The following is a 22,693-nucleotide window of genomic DNA, read 5'->3' as shown; positions in this document are numbered from 1 at the left end:
GATTCTTATTTCTGCATTCTTTCGTCAGTGCTTACAAAAATGCTTAACTCAGCATTAGTTACATATACTAGTAGCACTTTCTTTCATATTAAAGATTCCTCAGTCAGAAAAAAGAAAGTTGAGTATACATAAACTGTTTAAATTCGTTTCTTTTTAAATTAAATCAAGATATACGTTTAACTTTTGAAGAAGTTAAATAAAAGAAAATTCTATACAAGTTAAGTGTATTGATTATGCATATTTTTCGAAGTTTGATGATTATAAGGTCTTATCTAAAAGTTTTTTTGATGAAGAAAACTATTTTTACAAATTGTATGTTCAGAATGACATATGTTGGCATTTATTTGTACGGAAGTGACTGGTGGTGAGCTTTATGGTCATGACTTGCAGCGGCACGTTGTCTGCAACAAGACTTGATGAAATGATATATGTTCTGTATATAGATATTTGGCTTTTCTTACCATGACAGTGACTGATCCTTCTTCTGCCAAGTTTAGTTTGGATGGTGAGAAAGTAAAAAATTAAAAATTATTTAGATCAATTAAAAATTATAAAATTAAGTAAAAGATAAGATGATTTAATTTATTATTATATTTTAGTTAATTATTTACTATTATTACTATAAAAAAATATTTTAAAGTGTTAGAATTTGTGCATCAATTAAATATACGATGAATTTAGAACCTTTAAGTAGGTGTTGTTACTCTCTTAGCACATCACTTATTCCAAATGCACAAGATCAAGTCGTTCTACCTTCATTAAATTCGTTTAAAGAGGTTTCAAGTTTGATCATATATTTTTTATTTTTGTTTTGATATTTTTTTAACACAGATAGAAGTCCGTTCCAAAAATAGTTAACAACTCCAACCGATGTGTCAGCGCAGTTCGCACAAACTTTACCGAAACTAGGAGTGATTTTATCTTTTGGTTTCAAGAGGCAACACTTTTAACGATGACACCTTTCAATTCATGCACAAAACGTCACGGACGATTTTTTTTTTCACTGAGATTTTACAAAGAATATTTTAATAAGTTGAAATTAATTTATATACAAATTAGAAAGTAAAAATTTAAATAAAATAATTTTAAAAACTATAAATTAACTTACACATAAACAAAATTTATTTTATAAAAATAATATTTTTAATTTTTTTTCTTCAAATATTTATGATAAAGTTCATGTCTTTTGGATTATAGATCATATGTAAAAGATAATATCTGTCATTTAGTTTAGATATTATTTCGGCTATATAAAAGTAAAGACTGATTAAAAAAAAGCTTAATAGCTTACTTCGTCCCCATGTTAAGGGGTGAATTTCTGTTTAGTACCCGGTTTTTAAAATGTTTCTATTTTATCCCAAAGTAGTATAAATTGTATCAATTGGATCCCTTCCGTTAAATTCACATAAACGGAGTTAACTCCAGCTGACGAATCTGTACTTTTTCTTCTCTCTCCTCTGCATTTCCTACCATGTTTCAGCTTTTTCTGTTCTTCTTCCACCCTTTTTCTTCTCTCTCCTCTACATTTCCTGCACTAATATATTGGATTGTAGTATCAGACTTCTTTTTTCATGGATGTCGCGGGTTAAACGCATTTAACACAGATAATGCAAACCAAATGCAACATGGGAGTAAGCTGAATGAGGAGTGATGAGATTTGGTGTATCAGGGTGTATAGGTGATGAAGGAAATAGGTGAGTGGGAAAAAGAGAAGTGTGGGGGTTTTGAGCGAGAAGATGGTTAGGTTAGATTGGGAATACAGGATGGTGATGGATCCGTGAGGGGTTGAGGGAGAAGATGAAGGTTCCCTAGGTTTGGGTTATTGGTGTTAAGAAAGAAAAGAAGAAGTAGGATGTTGCATGAAGTTGGATAGCTAAGAAGATGGGTTGAAATATTAGAGCAGGAAAGGTTGAAAGATGAAGGTGAAGTATTGGGTGGAAAAAATAGGTATATCTTGGTGTTGGGGTATCAGTTTGATGAAGAGGAGAAGCTCCAGAGTTGCCTCAAATGAAGGAGTAAAGTGGTGAGAGTGTTGGTGATGAATGGGTGTTAGAGGAGAAGAACTTTAGGGTGGCTGTGTTGTTACTAGAAAATAATGAAAGTTGTTGGGTTAAAGAACTGTGAATGGGTTATGTTGTAAGAAAAAGAAAGTGAAGTTTGGTGTTTAGTGGATTAGAAAAGAGGAGAAGCTGGAGGATATAAAATGGTTGTTTTATGATTTGGGGAATATATGTAGGTAAGCGTGGAGAAATTATAGGAGAAAGTGAATTAAGGGAAGTTTTGCATGGTTGTTTTATGATTTGGGGAATATATCTCCTTGGCAGGTTATATTTGGTATTAGTAGGTACAGTGGTGGGTTCCTTGTTGAAAGAAAAGATTGAATTAGAAATGAGTGAATAGGAAGAAGAAAGAGAATACATTACTCAACTCTTATACACACAAACATTCATAGCTAGAGCCACCGGAATTTGGACTGTTGGAGCCGCAGCCGCCGTCACGAGTGTCGTTTCCGCCTGAGCCGATGTCGGAGAGGGAAAAGAGGTGAGAATTGGGTATGCGGAGGAGGGAGGGTTTGAAAGGGGCGGCAGAGTGATTGAAGTTGAAAGGATGAGAGAGAGGAGCAAGTGTGGAAGTGAAGGCGCGTGGAAGGAGAGACAAAAAGCTGATAAAAAAACTGATCAAGAGAGAGAAAAAGTTGGAGTTAACGTCGTTTGCTATTAATTTAACGAACAAAACCTTATTCATACATTTTTCATAACATAGGAACCCAATGTCTTCATTTTTAAAACCGGGTACTAAACAGAAATTCATCCCTTAACATGGGAACGAAGTAAGCTATTAAACCTGAAAAAAAATTGGTACAGAAAACGTGGATTGCATAATATTTTGGTATAAAAATCTTAATAACATCAATGAATATTTAAGAACTATAGTGATAAAAGTTAATGAAAGTTTTTAAGTAGTTATCCTAATTAAGGAAGTATAAAATATGATGTAAGATTCGGAAATTCTACTTAGTTTATATTTGGATTTAAGAGAGACTGAAAAAGAAAAAAAAATAGAGTGGAAGAGAAGATGAGAAAATTTTATCTTTACTTTCTATTAAGTGAATTTTTAAGAAAATATTTAAATTTCAAATTTATTGGTATAACATCCTTGGATAATTATAACATTCAATATATGATTGACTTTTAAATTTAGAGTTTAATTATGGTTTTGTTCTTAAAATATATTTATTGAAAATTATGAGAAGAAGTGTATTTATATTAACTTTAATCTCTATTCCTAACAACATGAAACTATTAAAATATGGAAACAAAATTCCAATTAGGTCATAGGAAAACAAAAGTTAAGTTTTATAATTACTTTTTTATGTTTTGACCTTAAATAAGTGTTAAAATAACACAGTTTATGTCAATTGTCATATTTAAACTATTGTTGGCTTTGAATCTTCGAATTCTATCACGATTTTGTTTTTAAAATATGCATATAAGAATTAAGAAAAAAATATATTTTTAATTATTCTTAAATTCAACTCTTACTTAAGCTATTAAATACTTTTATTGAAACAAAACAAAATTATTAGTAAGAAGATTATAAAACTTCTACTTTTCTCTATATATATTTCTATATATTTGGTCACTTTTAAAGTAAGTTCTTTTTGTTTTTATAAATTTTTTTAGCTTGTATCGTGAGTGCTTTAAGATTCATAGATTTTTAGTGTGTTATGGTGGTTTGGATTATTTTCCTCTATGTTATTAATCTTTAGGTGTGTTTTAACTTGTTTTCTATTAGATTGTTTTTTCTTATAATTTTGAGCTAAGGGGAATTGAATTGTTTTTAGAAGTACTTAAGTTTGACATTGAAATTTGAACTTTTGTTGACTAACGAATTATATAGTTACTCTTATAATTGTTTGTGAATTTTTTTTACATATGAAGGTATTTTATTTATGGTTTTGCATGGACATATTTTGTATTAGTTGGTAATTTGTTGCAATTAGATATCATTTTGAATGAATTGGGTGTTACACATTGATAATGTGACTGAGATTCTATTTGATGAAAGAATTATGTTTTATATATAAAATTGAATGGGATAGATAATTTGAGATTATAAATTTATTTTTGGTAAATTTATGCATATTTTTAGTTTTACATCATTTATTGAACAAGAATTCACTTAATTAATCTTGTTTAAAGAAAAGATGACCAATCTCAAACTTAATTTATTTAACTATGAAGAGTTGTCTAATGAGTTTCATAAAATTCACATTGTGAATGAGATTTGAACGAAACTCAACCCAAGAGTAACTGAAAACTAAATCAAATAAATTTAGTCAATGAATTTTAATTCATTGTGAAATTGTCTTAAATATAAAATGAGCCAAGATTAATTTAAAATAATGATATATTAATTATTTTATGAAATGAATTGAATTAAAAACATGTTATGATGAAAAAGAAAATGTAAATATGATTAATAAATTCAAAATTACGTATATTATAATGTGACCAGTTACCACAGTTATGTTTACTATGACAAATTCTACATATGAATAATTATTGTACAAATAATATTGAAACAATGATGTGTAGTAAATATTAAATTGGAATACTTTCAATTTTTAATTACGATACTTAATAAAAAAATTATGTAAAACTTATCATAATTTTGATATTAAAGAGTTTATAAGACTCACACCACACAAAATATTTATATATCATACGAAATATTAAGAGTGCTACATCTTCTATAAAAATGTTTATCCCACTATTGAACTCCACTACTACCTTACATCATCGCCTGCTCATAAAAAGCGGTCATAGCAAAGCAAATCAAACATAATAAAATAACATTGCAAGCTAGCAATATTTTATCCCATCATATATTACACAGTCATAATATTTAAAATGAAATATCAATTCATACATTATACATATAACATATATTCTCAATTAATTACATCTTATACTCAATTCCAAAATATTTAAGCATTGAGTTAAATAATAGTGAAGTCATGTAACCACAATGTAAAATGTCATGACCAACCCAAATTTACTAGGTTTAAATCCCTCATAATAAGATTAATTCACTTATAAGAGTCTCTTACCTCAAATTCCAATTGTGGAAATCTTCTTAAACTTTCATCACCTAATATTATATGCATAATACTATACTAACCAATATGGAATTCCTCCTTACGAAAGACCATATCAATACAATGAACACAACATGTTTATACGAAACAATTTATTGCTTCAATATACTTTCAACCTCTCAAAACCATAATGATTCCATAACATTGATAACCCTCATTTAAAATTTACAATCATAGACTCACTTAACAAATTCACTTACTTGCTAACGAATTACCTCTAGGGTTCTTCTTTTAGTATATACTTTTGAAACAATGTAATTGTAGTTGGTTTATTTTCTTAGTCATTTTAATTATTTTTAGAATAATGTAATTGGACAAGACTTTTGGAACTATTATGTTTTGAATAAATTATGCATGTCAAAAGATTAAGGTGTTTTGAAAAATACATTTTCGTACTATAATAAAGTTTTAAAATTTACTAATTGTTGTAAATCCGTGACATCGCATAAGTAATATGTAAAACTGACTATAAATATAATGCATTTTCAATTCTCGTAAAGATTTAGCGAAAATATTTACTTTACATTTGAATGAATGATATTAGGCTTAATACCTATTTTGGTCCCTTAATTTGTAGAGTGTGTTCAAAGTTGTCCTCCTTTTTTTTCAAAAGTTCACAACCGTCCTATATTTTTGCAAAAACGATTTACGTTACTCCTTTTTGCTTACGACGTTAAAAAATTAAAGACAAAGTTGCTTACCTGGCGAGATCTCCTTTTTGCTTACGACGTTAAAAAATTAAAGACAAAGTTGCTTACCTGGCGAGATCTGAATGAGTTGTACAATTTATTTATTACGTGGCATTCTCGGTTTCTTTGCTATGCATTTCTCTCACTCTTCTACACCTTCCTTCTCCTCCTCTTCTCTCTGGTGGAAATCTTTCTCTCTACTTTCTCAAACTCCACCATTTCTTCCTAGCTATGTGCCCTCACCCTGCACCTTCACCTTGCCGGAACAAATCAAATTTCGAATTTGTGTTTTAAAATATACCAATGTTATTAAAAGGGATAGACACAACCAAACATTTTTCACTATTCTGTTTAATTATTCATATACACATAATAGTTCAGGGGTTTGTTCATCATCTGCTAAACCCAAGCATATGAATTCTGCTACTTCATCTTATAAGCCAGGATCTGCAAATAAAAATCGTGCGGAAGGGCGGGGAGATGGGGCACGACGCAGTAGTGGAGAGAGCGGAGGCGCACGGGGCGACGACGATGTTGGTTTACGGCAAGAGTGAGACAATGAGATTGGAAGATAGTGAGGTTTTTTATCCTAGTAAAACAAAATTGAATAAACATAAATAAAAACAGGTTAAATTATGTCTGAAGCAACGTGCAATTAGGGTTTGGGAAAAGGGGATTAGGGTTTGGGAAGCAGCATGCGATTATGGATTTCATAATGGAGAAGAAGGAATCAGAGAACAACAACGCCAATAACCCCGAAAATGCTCATCAAACTTTAGATTCTTCTTCTCAATTAGCGTCGACACTTGATTCAAGCAACAAAGAAACCAAAGAACAATCTCATGAACTCTAAGCTGGTCTTCACCCTATGAATGTTTTTCTCCCTCACTTTAATATTTTGTTTCTTGGCAACTGAATTACAATGTGATTGGTTAATGGTGTCGATGATTACAGTGATGGTAGAAGATGAAGAAGTGTGATAAAGCTTTTGAGTGGAGAGGGGGTTGCCACGTGGCAGTCTCTTATTGGCTGAGCTTGCCAACTAATTGGACTAACTGGACAGGTCATTTAATTTTGGCCAGTAGAGCAACTCTAACGTTAGTCTTTTAACGCCGTAAACAAAAATGATCAATTTAAACTGTTTTTGCAAAATATAGGACGTTTGTGAACTTTTGGAAAAAAGGAAAACAATTTTGAACACAACCTATAAATCGAGAGATCAAAATAGGTATTAAACCATGATATTAAAATTGGTAATAATTTGTAAAAATACATACCATTTCTTGAGTAACAAATTCAAAAGTTTTATTTATAAATATCTTTTTATAAATCGTGATTAAAAAAATACAATGTTAACCTCTAGTGATAAAAATACAATTGAAGATCATAATAAATCTTTTTCGAAAATTATTTTATAGTTTAATAATATATTTAATAATAAATCTTTTGTTATGATGAGAAAATCTGAAAGGTTCCCAAAGTCTGAAAATAAAACTAACCCAGTGGCAGAGGTAGCGAAGAAAGAGAACACCAAACACAAGACAATTTGGTGGTAGTTTTCTCCGATTCTTAACACATCCGAAGGTACGAGGTGATGTCAAAATGGAACCAAACGAGAACGGAGGCAGCACCAGCAGAGAGGAACAAGAAGAGGCATTGGTCGCTTTGATCGAACACCGAACCCGCGAAGTCAAAAACCTCCGTCACCGCTTCGCTTATTACAAAACCCAGGTTTTCCCTTAACCCTCCGATTTCCATTCCCTGTCGTTTTGCCCTTAGTTTTCGTCGTTTTTCCACTCCCTGCTCATGCACATACTTCTCTTTCAATCTTATGCATCCTTCCACATTTAGGTTTATTATGTGTACTTTAACTACCAACTCTTCTGATCATAAAACAGCGTCTTCGCTCTGTTTTTTCGTTCCACTTTGACTACTTTTGTTCCTTCTGTAACTGCAATTTAAAACCTTTGTGCCCAGTGCTAGTATTGTTTATCTCGTGAGAGGTGAACCTTTTAAATTTGAGTCTAGTAACTACTTTGGTGTGCGGTCGTTATAGTCATGTGGTGAATTAATTTCCAAATTTTCATTCACATTTATCATCAAAGGAACTGGCTTTTTTCTTTGGGAGAAGTTCAATTGTGTGTGCAATCTTTGATGCTTATTAACGTTTCTCAATGTGATGGCATTGCGTATTTCTTTTATCAATTTGTTTTGGAGATTGTATTTTGGTTCTATTTTTCCGTGTAATCTGTCCGGAACCCTAGTTATTAACCTTGGGGAATTTCATTATTCATAGAATGGTTCCTCCTAGCTTAATGTGGTGCCTGATTCCTAGTTGTTGGTGTTCCTGTGAGAAACTTTTATGTCTTTGTTTTTGCTGTATTAGTCAAATATGTAACCTGTACCAAACTTTTCTTGAAATCTTCGCATGAATAACTATAAACTGATTTTATGTTTCGGAAACATGTGAAGCTTCATGATGCGGAGAAAAGGTTGCAAGATTCTGAATCCAAATTGGCTCGCCTTCGAGGTCAGACTAATGCAGTGTCATCCCGAAATACCTTCGATGATGGAATTAAAACAGTGAAGATAGAGCGCAGATCAAATAGTCCCATTGATAGAAATGAAGGTTCTATCAAAAACCTACATCAATCTAAACCAGAACTTCTTATTCCTTCAGTGAATCCAAAAATTTCACAACCTGTATTGTTGCCAAAACCTTCTTCAAAAGCTTCAGTAAGTTCCAATTCTGAGGCCACTCCTGGAATTCATAATTCTCCAATCACAGGTGATAGCTCTAGGGGAAAATATGACAAGTCCCATAGACTTTCTTCTGACCAGCAAAAAACCGAAATCAAGGACAAAGGGACAAAAAGGAAATTTGGTTAGTTATTCATTTCTAGGATAGCGTGTAGATTTTCGTTTCTAGATTGCTTTTGCTCGTAATTAAGCTTCGTAAGATTTTTCTGCTTTCCAGAACAAAAAGAACACAAGGAATTGATTCCTTTAATACGCAAGAGTTCTTCACCAAGCTTAGTACACTCTCAAACAAGCAACCACGTCTCAAGTCAACACAAGAGGAAATTGCGGAGTATTGCTTTGTGCCCAGTGAATGATCAGCTTTTTGTGACTAGGTACTAGAGTCATTTCATTTTATTCAATAAAAGAACTTGCTTTTAGCGTTGTTTCACGTATCAGCATCACTTTTCTTTTCTCAGTTTTTGGCCACAGTAGGCATGGGGTCAAATGTTATTAACTTGTACCCTAAATTTTTAAATTGCAATACGATGGATCACTAACTAGGCTTTTAATGTTAGGGGCGTCAGCTTAAAATGTGTATAAATCTACTCTACAAGTGAGGATGTGAAATTTTAGTGGTCTTCTAATTTATGAGATTCAAGTTCGTGTCCCTCTGGCCTTTTACATTTATATTAAAAAACGATGGGGCATTTCCATCAGATTGGATTGGTCAACGGACACCTCTACAGGAAAGATTAGTTTATTAATGATTATAATTATAATAATAAATTATTTTGTAAAATGCAAGGAATAAATAGTTTGCTGTAGTGGTGCAGCAGCATTCACCAAAATCTCTATCTTTATCTACCATATGGTATCAAAGTAGGTTCAATCTTTATCTACCATACGGTATTGAATAATCTTTTTCATTTTTTTAGTCCCAACCGGTGTTTTCATGAATTCAATGTTTTTTGTGTAACATTCTAAAATGCGAGTTTTATCTTGAGGGGAGTGTTGGAAATGGGTCTTGACTAGTATTTAAAGTCTAGGAGGTTACATGGCTGTTCTGATTCATCAGTTCTGTATTTACTGTTGTTGGAAACTGTTTCTATTACTATTTATAGGAGATTAATGTTTAGGTTAACTGGAGAGGCAGATTTATGTATAGCTTATCATTATCTGAGGGTTTCTATTTGCTGTTCTTAAATGCTAGTCATTCTGAATGGTTATAAATAGAGAGCTGATGAGTACTTCAATCTGTAGAAAATCACCAAATTCTCTATCTTCCACTAGCTTTATCTTCCACAGTTGTTGTGGCTATCCCACTATAGCAGTTTTGGCCAGCAATATTTAAAACATTGGTAAAGGCTGTTCTTTTTCTGACAGAATATTTAGCTGTTCAAGACAAGAACATATTATGTAACTGAGTCAGTTTTTGTTGACTTCAGCTTGAATTTCTCTTTATGTAAGATATGTTCCTGGTGATACAACATTGATATATTCCTTCGAGCCTGAGATATGCTACCTTTTGGTTATTAATGCAGTGCTCTGGATGGAATGGTCAACTTCTGGCAAATTCAGGCTAAGGGGTATGCCCTTATTTATCTTTCTAGTGGTACTTTCGGGAGTTTTTATTCTTTTATTTTGTATAGCAGACGTCGAAAGGTGGAGATTTTCTAATACTTATCTGTTTTTTAAACCAAATCAATCTATGATCCCTATGATGTCTCGTTCCATTTACTGCAGTCTATTACTGTATCAAGTATGTAGTAGAAAACTTATGCTTTGAACTTCTAAATATTTCTTAAATTTCATCATTCTCTTCTATTTTACTGTAAACTTGACCATTTAATGGTTCTTTCTTCTACCATTGGCAATCTCTGCCTCAGTTTCTGTTATATAACTTCAAAATGTTTAATAACATAACCATGTTATCTAATTTAAGTTATCTTCTCCCCATCTTTAATTTTGTAGAGCAGGAGCCTCTCGTCTTAGCACCACAGATTGTGCATCCCAAAAGCAGAGGAGGTGGCCTGAAGATTTAGTTTGGCACCCAGAAGGAAACAGCCTATTTGCAGTATACAGTGCTGATGGTGGCGACTCTCAAGTATCGATTACAAATCTGAATAAAGGACAAGAAGGGGTAAGGTTTTTAACACAAATGTCCTGGCATAAAAGTAAGACTGTGTTTGGGTATCTTTTTTATTGCTATTGATATGCCAAACTTATGTAACTGGCAGGGAGAACGCGTAAAGTTCTTAGAGGACAAGCCTCATGTTAAGGGAATTATCAATGGCATTGTTTTTATGCCATGGGAAAATACATGTTTTGTAACTGGTGGAAGTGACCATGCTGTTGTACTTTGGAGTGAGCAGGAGGGTGAAAAGTGGAAACCAAAGGCGTTGCATAGGAATCTTCACTCATCTGCTGTCATGGGAGTTGCCGGTATGCAGCACAAGCAGATGGTGTTATCTGTTGGTGCAGATAAGAGGATATTTGGGTATGATGTTCGAGTAGGAAGAGCAGATTTCAAGCATCAGGTTGATAGCAAATGCATGAGTGTGCTGCCCAATCCCTGTGACTTCAATTTGTTCATGGTTCAAACAGGGTAAATTACTGCTTTTTTGAAGTTCGATTTGTTGACTCTTTTCTTTGGTTTCCACCTGAAGCTTATCTGTACTATGCAGTGTTTAAACATCCCTGAAATTTCAATTTTTTGTCTGTCTTGAGTTCTAAGTTTGATTTTAGGGAAAATTATGTTAATTTGAAAACAGTGATATAAGGATATGCTCTGAAAGTCTGGATCTCAGATGAATTTGCTTGCATTATTACTTTGTTTGCTAAAGTAAAAGAAAACTACTCTCATTGATTATGTTGTGAATGCACTCTTTACAGAAATAAGATCCAGAAGGATTGAGGTTTGGTTCCCCCAACCTGAAACTCCCACACCACAGAATGTGGTGCACAACCACCATTCTATGATATTGTGCCTTTTTACATCTTTAGTCAATGAAATCTTTATTAAAGACAGATATAGTTACATCATAATATGTACTTGGTTTTATTCATTAAACATCCTGGCATAATGAAATCTTTATTCACATGTGTACTTGGTTCTATTCATTAAATATGCTTGAAATATTAGGATGGAGTCTTTTTTGCACCAACGTATAGGCCTGCCTTCTGCTTTGTGAAAAAGGATAACAGATTAGGATGAATTAGCCCATAATTTAGCTGATGCGTTGTCATAAATGGAAAAGTAAAGGGGGCAGATGAGGGAATTCACAAGGGAGCAGAGGAACGTGTTGATGGCATTGAACAGTGGCAGCAGCTGTGAAAAGGAGAGGGAATGAGCGAATCAAAATTAACTAACTCGCGATTTAGAGATTTTGTCTTGAGTAGGCCCTCGTATATATCTTTTTTGTTAAGGAGAGATATATGATAGGGATGGATGGAATTATTCTCTTCGAAAAATCCTCTCTGCACTTGTACCCTGGGTAGTCTCTGTTTCTTCTTCTGGTTTTTTTCGGTCCAGTAACAATAATACAGTATACACACGTTGCCTTTGCTTTTACTTTTGTGTTTGTAATGCATCTCTCAGGCTTTTTATCTGGGGAATGATAAATCCACTCAAAGGTTGAATTTTGATTGATATTTGTACTTTGAATTCATTGCAAGAATCTCTGCCTGACAAGATGGAAACATGATAAAACTTCATTTTAGACCAATTTTTTTAATGTATTGCTGTTCCATTCTCTGTATTAACTATTTTTAATTTCTATTAGGACCCATGAGAGGCAGCTTCGGTTGTTTGATATTAGATTGAGGAATACAGAACTTCATGCTTTTGGATGGAAGCAAGAAAGCAGTGATTCTCAATCAGCTCTGATAAATCAGTCTTGGTCTCCTGATGGACTATACATAACATCTGGTTCCGCAGATCCTGTGATTCATATATTTGATATAAGGTATACTGCCCACAAGCCTTCCCAATCTATAAGAGCACATCAGAAACGAGTCTTCAGAGCCATGTGGCTTCAGTCCATTCCTCTTGTCATTTCCATATCATCCGATCTTAACATTGGACTGCACAAAGTTTACGCATGAAACCTCCTGCTAATTATTCTGGCATTACCCTGCTGTGCACACTTTTGTTGATGCGACTATGTAGTCCTATTTCATTTGGGATTTTTAGGTGATAAAGTTATTTTTTGTACGTGGAATTTTGTGGCAACATGCAACGGTCAAAGGAAAGAATTTAACTTGAAAACACAAAATCAGGAAAATTTTGACTGGAGAAGACCTGCTCAGATGCTGGCAAGGTGTATTTTACTTTTTGTTTCTAAGGTGAAATATACATTTTTTTCCCTTTGTTTACTACAGCAGAAGAAAGTATGAAGAATTTTGTAGTTTATTATTTTTACGAGGATAAATATATGAGAGAAGTACCATTCGTGTTTTAAAAGTCCATTTTGTCTGGAATGAGGAAAGTTATTCCCCCGCAATAGAAATAGAATAATTAGCTCCCTTAAATTTTAAAGAAATAGTTCAATTATTAATTCATCCTAATTAATTTTTCAATTTTACCTTTTTCAAAACTAAGTACTCTGCATTTTAATTGTTTCAATTGATATTAAATGTTATCTTTTACAACGCGCGTGTGTAAAATTTTCAATATCAGTGGCGCCAAATGGTCACCCCCCATTCAACTCTTCCTTCTAGATCTACAAAACACGCACGATCAATCCTCTTTTTGCAGCAGAGGTGATGGTAGAATTGGAAGCTCGTGGCGTGAAAATACCTTCGGATATGGTGATGCCATATGAATGTTTCACCCATCCACCAGTGTTGATTCACAACAACACTGCAGGAATATTTCCATTGTATAGATATATATCAAAGTTGTTAGTGTTCTTAACTACTTTTGTGTTGCGCTTTCAAGTCGATCCAAACTCTAAAGTTTTCATAATTAAATCAAATTTCAACTCCTTCTAATATATATAAATGAAAATTAATTACTTTTTGCACATCATTTTTTATAGAAACTTCTCAAATTTCAATACAATGGGAGAACAACACAAACTATTTATAAGTTTTGTTTATCATTTTAGTACGAAAAAACGGATAAGAAAAACAATACAATGTTCATAATAGACTTTAGAGTAGCAGTTTTCTTTCTTTCTTCTAGTAATAGTAAATATGTCCCATTTTTTAGTTCTTGATTAACAGGTTAACATGACATAATCACTATTAACATTCTTGTAACAAATATAGGCAATAAAAAAAAATTCAATTTTAAATATTGAAGACTAAGATCTAAAAAATTTAGTGTAAAAAAGCATATTTAATTTCATATATACATTTTTATCTACTGTAAGAGTTATTTTAAAAATTACTATTTAGCTTAAATCTTTTTTTTTAATTTTAGTCAATTGGGATTAGAATAACAAAGTAAAGAGTTAAGATGCAACCGCCAATGATTTATATTAGGTTTATATCATTTCAATATTAATCAATATAGAACATTCATTCATAGATAGAGACTATAAATCCGAAAATTAGGTGAATGTACAAGGTGGAAAGAGAAATGTTTGTGACATTTACTTGTGTCTGTCAGGTTTTGTAATTGTAAAATTATCATCTTGTTTTGAAGTTGGGTTTCATTTTCAAATATTTATAAAAAAGAAAAAATTATTTCAAGCATTTCCTATACAAATATTTCAAAACAAACTAAAAAATAGGAAATAAGAACGTAAGTAAGACCAACCTAATAATTCACTAACACACCTTAAGCAAGATATCTTATGGTCAACTTTGGCATCACTAATTTGTAATGAGAATTACTTATTTTATCTGAATAAATAATTTTTTAAAATTTGTATATAGACAATTTTTTTTAATTAAAATCAATTACCCACCCCACTCATCTAGGATCAATTTAGTTTTTATTCATAAGATATTATTTAATAATTTTTATTCCATTTCAATAAAAAAATATATAATAAATTTTTTCCATTTAATCTATACTTTATAACATTTATATCGGTGTTGTCCATTTTTTTAATGTTTAGTTATGTATACAAATTTTTATTTATTTTAATTTTTAAAATTTCATTAACTATCCACAATATTATAAAATCACTTAATGAAAAATACTTACAATTAAATTATGAATTTATTTATATTTATAAATACTTTTTATGAAAATTTTATAATTTAATAGTATTTTTTATTTTAATAATTAATTTATTATTATAAAAAATATTATTTTCATTTTAATATATTCAAAATATTTATATATATTCTTTTAGATAAATAATTTTTCCGGAATAATAAAAATTGACATATTTTATTTTTATTACAATAAAAAAATTATAATTTTAATTAAATGTTATAATTTTTTTAATTTTGTTAAACCTTTATAAAGATTCAACACATACTTATTTTTAATAATTCTTTTATTAAATTTCACATATATTTATTAAATAAAAGTATTAACGTTATTATTATAATATTCTTTTATCTTTGTTACTTTATGTAAATTTAAAATTATTATTAATTTTTTCAAAATTTTTAATGTTAATTTTTCTTTCTAAAAACCTAGAAATATAGAGTCTTAAGAGTTATAAAATATTTTAAATAATGAGAACATGTTATTTTAATATTAAAAAAATAAAAGATATAAATAGAAATTTTGATAAGTCTATTACTTAAAAACACTTTTCATCTCTTTAGAACTATTATTTAAATAATCTCTTTCTTCTCTCTTCAAGTTCTAACCGCTGAGTTATCTCTTTGAAGATTAGTAAGTGTCTATGTGATCAAAGCAACAAGATTTTCCTTTCCATTCAATCAGTTTTCTCAAAAGAATAAGTTAGTTTTACTCTTTTCTTGAGTTGTAAGTTTCTTCCATGCATGTAAACCTTTTCTGTCACACTCTCAATAACTTCCAATCTCAAAAAAAGAAGGATGGTTATGTCGTGGGGAGTAGAAGGAGGTCCTTAGTCTAATGGTCATTTATTGGCCATAGATGTTTGACGGATTAACCTCGGAGTATGGTAGTTGGTGTGCATGAGTTATTGTTACACCACCTCAAGGTGTAGGACCCATATAGTTCGATATCAATACATGTATCCAGAGTGTGTGTTTGTTTGATTTAAAGTTGATATGAAGTGGTTTTTGAGTACGAAATTGTATATGATAATACTTTAAGGATTTCAAGGACAAATCCTTTAGATGGTTGTGTATAGTGTATGTATTAATATAGAATGATAGTGATTAGGAGTTATTCTAACACTCTCGATAATTTCTAATCTTAAGAAGAGAAGGATAGTTATGTCCTAGGGACTAGTAGGAGGTCCTTAGTCTGATGGTCATTTATTGACTATATATGTTTGACAGATTAACCTCGAAGTGTGGTAGTTGGTGTGGATGAGTGGTTGTTGCACCACCTTCGGGTGTAAGGCCTTTATAACTCGATATCAATACATGTATTCGGATGGTTAGTCTAGAATAAATAGTTGGATGTTTATAAAATTGTTAGTTATTGATGATTTAATTATAATTTGATTTTTGTAAATGATTATATGTGTATTCATTGATAATATTAGCTTATCATTTTCTCTATGTTTTGTGTTTGCTTGTTCTCTTGTTGTAATAATCATCTTTATAGTGTAAGCAAATGAAAAGCTCTCTTTGGATCAATTTTTAGGAGGTAGAGATGGAGCATAGGTTTAGATTAGGATTCTACTTTAGCTGGTTTTATATATATGTTTATATGAAAATATATGTATATACTTTTTTGACAAATTTTTGGTTGCACTCTAGTTCTTAAGTTTGAAAAATTTTGTTGGACTTCCCTTGTGTATAATTTTATTATTATAGTTATATTTGGATAATTGTAACAGTTTTATACATGCTTTTTGTTTAAGCGTTTTAGTTTATTAAATATGTGATGAATGTTATAATATTTTTATTACTATTGAAAATTTGGGACATTACAATGACGATAATTATTAAAGATCAATGTATACCTTTATTATATTAATCAATAATAAGATTTAAAACAATTTTTATATTAATATAGTAACTTTTTATTATACTCGAAATTAATATATATATATATATATATATATATATATATATATATATATATATATATATATATATATATATATATATATATATATATATATATAGACGTTTAATACATCATTTGGTCCCTAGTTTTGGAATTTTTGTTCAAAGTTGTCCTACGTTTTAAAAACTGGATAACCTGTGCACTTATTGATTGCGTTAACTTGGTGGAAATGTTTAAAGTTGAAGTTATTGGGTAAAAGAAAAAGGTTGGGGTTGGTTAGGGTTCGTGCAACTTCTTCCCTTTTTTTGAGCAAAGTGGTTTTGGGTAGATATAAATGACTTCTTCTCAAGGTTGTTCTTCTTGTTCCAATACATGGTCGGAAAGAATTTCGCATTCCTCACATGATGGTGGTTGAAGGAGAGGTGGGATAATCCATTGTTGCAAATGTGGTGATTTTGTTGTAAGCAAAGTGGCAAAAACTCCACAGAATGATGACAGACAATTTTGGAGATGTCGTCATTACAAGATTTTATGAATACCCTTCTCACTTAATTTGGAATTTATTTGTTCATAGATTGCTGAGTTAGAACCAATTTTGGTGGCTTATTTGGTGAAGTAATAGGGTGGATCTTCAAGAAGGATGTAATGTAACTTTTTCAAGTGGTGTAATGAAGAAAAAATTGACGAAAGAGATGGTGAAATTGTCAGAGAAAGGATAAAATTGTTAGTTGGAGCTGTGTGTGTTGTTATTGCGGTGAACATTGTGACAATGTGGGCCTGTTTAGGTTGATGTTCGTAGGTGGGTCAATGTTTACATTAAGGTCTAGGTTAATGTTTATGTTCATGTAATGTGAAGGTGAAACTCAATGTTTACGTTCAGGTGTAGGTGTTCATGTAATGTGAATGTGAAGCTTAATGTTTACGTTCAGGTGTTTATATGTAATGTTAAATTTAGTTTCCCCTTTGGTCAAAAAATGTGCAATGTGGTTCCCTTTTCAATTTAAAACTGTATACTTTGGTCCCAAATGGATATCAATGAAAAACACATGAAAGATATATGGCTTAGTTTCCACCATTAGTTTTCACCTTTAGTCCACCATCTCTGTCCACCTCCACTCCACCATCCACCTCCTTTCCACCATTAGTTTCCACCTCCACTCCACCATCTTTGTCCACCTCCCTCCACCATCCACCTCCTCTCCACCATTACTTTCCACCTCTGCTCCACCCTCTATAATTCCACCTCAAACCCTAACCCCCAAATCCAATAATAAGAACATCAAGTAAGTAGGCTAGGGTTAGCAACACTTACCTCACGTATGTACGATATTCAAATTTCACCTTCAAGGAATCACCACACCATAGTGATTACAAGACCAGTTTCACCAGATTGTTAAACCCAGAAATCACGATAGGATTCTTAGATAAGGGTAATTTGATTTAACCGATTTCGTTAAACCTAGCTGACGTCATTATATTCTTTTTTTTAAAATTTACACATTCAAATATATCATATGTGCTATGTATTACAAAAACTTTACACGTCATTCAGTTTTGGCCATGGAGGCATCTGCACCATTATGTTTTTAACGCAGTAAGCCAAAAAAACTATTTTGAACATTTTTTAACAAAATATGAGATCTAACTGAACTTTTTTAAAATGTAAAACGACTTTGAAAAAAATCTCAAAACTAGAGACCTGTATTAAACCTATATATATATATATATATATTTATTGTTTATTGTATATACCAACTCTCCTTTTTAATAATATTTTTAAATTATAATATAAAATTTAAAAAATTTCCCTTTTAAAAAAGTATAATTAAATTATAATGGTTTAAAACGTTTCTCTTGACATAATTAATTTTTATTACAATATAACTTGAATATAATATACAGTAAATAATATATAAAATCATATAAAATAATATATATATATATATATATATATATATATATATATATATATATATATACCGTAAAAATACTAACATAGGAGTGTAATATAAAATGTTTCCACCCACACAATGTTAATTTTCCCTTAAAATGTTATATAATTTTTTAATTTTAACATTTAATAGTAAATCGTATTGTTATTTTAAATTTTAAAAAATGAAAATTCTGATTCAGTACCGCTCGCTTGTTGCAGTAATTATTTTACCAGCATGAGTGAAAGCAGAGTTTTAGAAACATGGGTTACCAGTGAGGTAAAGCGTAAGAAGTTCACTCTCAGTTCCTGATTCACCTTTTAGGTTAGTAAACACTGACAAATGCTACCTTTTATAATTTCTGTGAAAGATGTTAAATTCTATAATTTCTCTGAAAGAAAAGCCCTTTTCATTTTCTCTCCCAAGTTTTCTGTTTGTTTGATATTAACTGTTCTTGCATTATTCTTGATCATACCCTAACCTTTAAGTTTCCTGTATTTTATTTATTTTAAAGAATTATAGTTTCAGAGATTCACATCAGGGTTTGTCATATACCTAATTTGTTCTCTCTTTTTTTTTTTCACCTTTCTGCTTTAAGACACAGAAAACCAGAATTACTCCTTGTTTGGCTGAAACAACTTTGGATAGCTCTGGTTTGATGTAAACTTTATCTTGGTTTTCTAGGAAAACAGTTTTAAGAATCAACATATGCAAACCTAGTGAGTATCTAGATGCAATTTATCAATGCGTCTTTTTACAGTTTCCTAGTCAAATAAATCTTAAGGTTAACTTTTATGTCTATGATCATTACAGGATATTGATGTCGGACACATTACCTGTTTCGGTTTGTGTTCAAGATAGTTGTGCTACCTTTAATTGTGTGATGGAGGAAAAGAAAAGAAGAAAAACTTTGAAGAAAAATGTTCATACAAGGAAGACATTTTTTGAGGCTTGATGTTTTCACATTTATAAGTTTTGGTGTATTCAGGGTGTGCTTAGATCACTTGAAATAACAAGTTGATAACTTATGATGCAGTGACTCAATGGAAGCCCAAGAGGATGGTGTTGACGTTCAGGACAAGCTTTCTGGCTTTATTTTCATGTGTAATGGAATTACAAAACCAGAGTGCTACCAATACCGAGTTTTTGGACTTCCTGCTAGGAGAAAGGCTGATGTAGAGAAGATCAATCCTGGTACATATCTTTTTCTGTTTGACACTGATGTGAAGCTTCTCTACGGTATTTATATGGCAACCTCAACCGGGAAACTAGAAATAGAGCCATTAGCTTTTGGGCACAAATTCCCTGCTCAGGTGAGTCTTTACAATCTAAGTAGACTTCTCTTGCTCCCACACATAGACTGACCAATTAGTGAAAATAGCATTCTGTGTCATGATTGGCAGTTTGTGGAAATATTGGTAGCAGTTTGTAGCATCAATCTTGTTGCCTAAGCATTATAAATTGTCATTTTGGTTTCTGTTTCTTAATTTGCCTTTGGAGTTGAATACATATGGAGGAATATAATTGGTTGTTGGTGGTTCTTCAGGGGCATTTGGATAATTTATTTGTAACCTTTGACATTTTTGTAGCTTTTGGAATAGACTCATGAACCTTAATCTCTATAATTTTTTGAAGTTGACAAGTATAGTCAAAGTTTTTATGTTGACTTCCTAATTTTTCCTTTTCATAGTCAAAGTTCACGTATTAACTTCAAATCATATAGTATGAGACCAGTAAGTGCTTCTGATTGCTAACTGTACTCGAAACTTTGTTGTTATGTCAAGGCACTATATCTATCGCTTTATTTTTCATTTCCCGTTGTCCTGCTTTCATATTTTTATTTTATCCAGGTGAAATTCAAAATTTACAAAGACTGTTTACCCTTGCCAGAGAGTAGCTTTAAACTTGTCATTCGAGATAATTACCAGAAAGGTTCCAACAAATTTAATCCCGAACTCAATATTAGACAAGTATGTTTCATTTTTATCTCTCGCAAATTGATTTTAAGAGCAATTATTTCATTCTACTTTTCTTTTCTTCTCAGCATCTTTTTGTGTTAAGAAGTGAAAACTACGTTTCTTATTTGGAATATATTGCTATGTTACAGGTAAGAAGTCTAATAGAATTGTTTCGCCCACTACATGAATTGCCAACTTCACCTACACTTCCTTTTTTGAAGAAACCAATGAATAATGTTTATCATCATATATCAGGGCCACCACCACTTTCCAGAATGCTACCCAATCAAGCTCCAATGTTGTTGAACTATCCTGTTCATAATATTATGCCTTATTCACATGCAACACAATCTGTGCCATCCCAAGCTTCAAGGAATCAGTTTTACTCTCCTGCTAGTACACTTACACCGGAGGGTACTTATGCAATTGGGATCTGCAGCAGTCATAATCAGACTATCCTCAGGGGCTGTGATCATACTCAGACATTGCAATACTCTCACCACGCATATCATAACATCATACATACACAACCTGAATTTCATTCTTCATTGATGCCTGTGGGTAGCAGTCTTACTCAACCTCTGCAAAACTCTCCATATCCATATCAGAGTATCTTAAACCCTCAATCACTGCAAGATCCTCAACATCCATATCAGAGTATCCCAAACCCTCAATTGCTGCAAGATCCTCAATATCAATATCAGAGTATCTTAAACTCTCAATTGCTGCAAGATCCTCAATATCCATATGAGAGTATAACAAAATCGTCGCATGATTTTCATCCCACAGTCACAAATGCAGGCAGCAGCTGTCCCCAGTTGTCATGGCTTCCTCACGATACCCACCAGAATATCTCAAACTTACAACAAAACACTTATTCCGCCACGCTAAACGTGGGCAACAGTTATGATCAATCAATGCCAGATTATCAATATACACATCAAAAAAATGCCCAAATTCCTCAACAGATTAATCATCCATACTTTCCTCAAGAATTTCCATCTCCTACATATTCATCTCAAGGGTATTTTATTTCAACTTCATTCTAAACCTTTAATTTAATTCAATAAACTTTGTCCAGCAAAGGGATTTTTATTATATTTAGTAAGTACAACAAGGGGATAATCCATTGACTGAAGCTATGATGCAGATTCTAGAGGAGAAAGCATTGCCCCATTATAAATTTTAAGATTTATAACTGTTTGCTACACAAGCATTTTTAGCCATGGGCTTAATGTATATTTGAAATGAATTTTGACAATATCTAATTGTTATTATGGACCAGGGCTGGAGCCATGCAAGGGGTGATATCAAGTGGTCAACAAACTGGAATGGGAAGCGAGTAGCACGAGCTATCTATGCAGACACAGGAATACCTCTACTCTAGAGAATGTTGCCGAACCACCTGTACTCAAAATATTCAATTTCTAAGTGCTTAATCACATTTCTACTTAAATATTCCATTATGCTGCATTTTTTGTATGTAAAGCCGCGTATATAATTTTAAAACACTGACGCTTACTTGTTGCTTTTTGTGCCAAAGGAATGATATATCAAGAAGGATTGCAACTCAGTCACACAAACCCCTTGAAATAAATTAGGTAGGCGATAAACGAGAAGAAAAATAGATAATCTTACATTTCACAAATATAATTATACTAGATAACGAAATCTCAAAACAATTTGGAGCGATCAAAAATTAATATGAAGAGTTATGTCAAGCAAATAATATTAGACAACGATAACGCAAGGAAAAAGTTTAAAGCAGATACCATGAAATATTAGCATTATGTCTTTAATAGTGGGCATATAGCAGAAAAGAAAAATACTAACAATATGCCTATCATTGCTTTCCACTCAGCTACTGCTATCAAGTAGATAGCTCCCAGGCCTAAGCTAAATTATTGGAAAGTAGTGGCTAAGAATATTTAACCAGGTTTAGAAAACAATTTTAAAATGAAATCTTTAGATGTGTGCTAACAATTCACTACAAAAAAACATTAAATTATGGGTGAATAAATACCGACGAATCTATATCCATCGATAATGTAGAATTATCAACAAAATTTTTGATGGATTTTTAAAATCCGTTGGTAAAGGCTATGACTCAATATTGATGGTTAGATATGTCAGTA

At 31.7% G+C, this 22,693-nt stretch overlaps 2 protein-coding genes across 5 annotated transcripts; both read left to right on the top strand.

Moving 5' to 3' along the window:
- Positions 1-7,322: 7,322 nt before the first annotated feature.
- Positions 7,323-13,054, top strand: LOC108331435 (uncharacterized). The gene is made up of 7 exons (XM_017566106.2): positions 7,323-7,581; positions 8,323-8,734; positions 8,828-8,984; positions 10,134-10,178; positions 10,564-10,732; positions 10,830-11,197; positions 12,375-13,054. Exons 1-7 carry the CDS (start codon positions 7,453-7,455, stop codon positions 12,694-12,696), a joined length of 1,602 nt encoding a protein of 533 aa, XP_017421595.1. The 5' UTR covers positions 7,323-7,452; the 3' UTR covers positions 12,697-13,054.
- A 5,759-nt stretch (positions 13,055-18,813) lies between these two features.
- On the top strand, positions 18,814-22,085 carry LOC108331436 (uncharacterized). 4 transcript variants are annotated; one of them, XM_052875664.1, is made up of 6 exons: positions 18,814-18,924; positions 19,199-19,319; positions 19,414-19,913; positions 20,451-20,570; positions 20,708-21,582; positions 21,844-22,085. In XM_052875664.1, exons 3-6 carry the CDS (start codon positions 19,644-19,646, stop codon positions 21,902-21,904), a joined length of 1,326 nt encoding a protein of 441 aa, XP_052731624.1. In that variant the 5' UTR covers positions 18,814-18,924; positions 19,199-19,319; positions 19,414-19,643; the 3' UTR covers positions 21,905-22,085. The 4 variants fall into 4 exon arrangements, with proteins under 4 accessions (XP_052731624.1, XP_017421598.1, XP_052731622.1 ...); XM_052875662.1 differs by lacking the exon at positions 18,814-18,924 and having other exon boundaries at positions 18,979-19,319; positions 19,414-19,533; positions 19,637-19,913; XM_017566109.2 differs by lacking the exon at positions 19,199-19,319 and having other exon boundaries at positions 18,851-18,924; positions 19,637-19,913.
- The last annotated feature ends 608 nt before the right edge of the window (positions 22,086-22,693 follow it).

The sequence above is a fragment of the Vigna angularis genome, chromosome 4 (assembly GCF_016808095.1).
Source record: "Vigna angularis cultivar LongXiaoDou No.4 chromosome 4, ASM1680809v1, whole genome shotgun sequence".
Taxonomy (NCBI): Eukaryota; Viridiplantae; Streptophyta; class Magnoliopsida; order Fabales; family Fabaceae; genus Vigna; species Vigna angularis.
This window is presented reverse-complemented; position numbering and strand designations above follow the sequence as displayed.

Excerpts from the sequence above, each read along its gene's own strand:
- LOC108331436 (XM_052875662.1), top strand. The coding sequence starts at position 19,421 with ATGTCGGACACATTACCTGTTTCGGTTTGTGTTCAAGATAGTTGTGCT. Across the intron at positions 19,534-19,636 it reads AAGAAAAATGTTCATACAAG|TGACTCAATGGAAGCCCAAG; the intron begins GAAGACATTTTT and ends CTTATGATGCAG. Across the intron at positions 19,914-20,450 it reads GGCACAAATTCCCTGCTCAG|GTGAAATTCAAAATTTACAA; the intron begins GTGAGTCTTTAC and ends TATTTTATCCAG.
- LOC108331435 (XM_017566106.2), top strand. The coding sequence starts at position 7,453 with ATGGAACCAAACGAGAACGGAGGCAGCACCAGCAGAGAGGAACAAGAA. Across the intron at positions 10,179-10,563 it reads TGGCAAATTCAGGCTAAGGG|AGCAGGAGCCTCTCGTCTTA; the intron begins GTATGCCCTTAT and ends TTAATTTTGTAG. Across the intron at positions 10,733-10,829 it reads TGAATAAAGGACAAGAAGGG|GGAGAACGCGTAAAGTTCTT; the intron begins GTAAGGTTTTTA and ends TGTAACTGGCAG.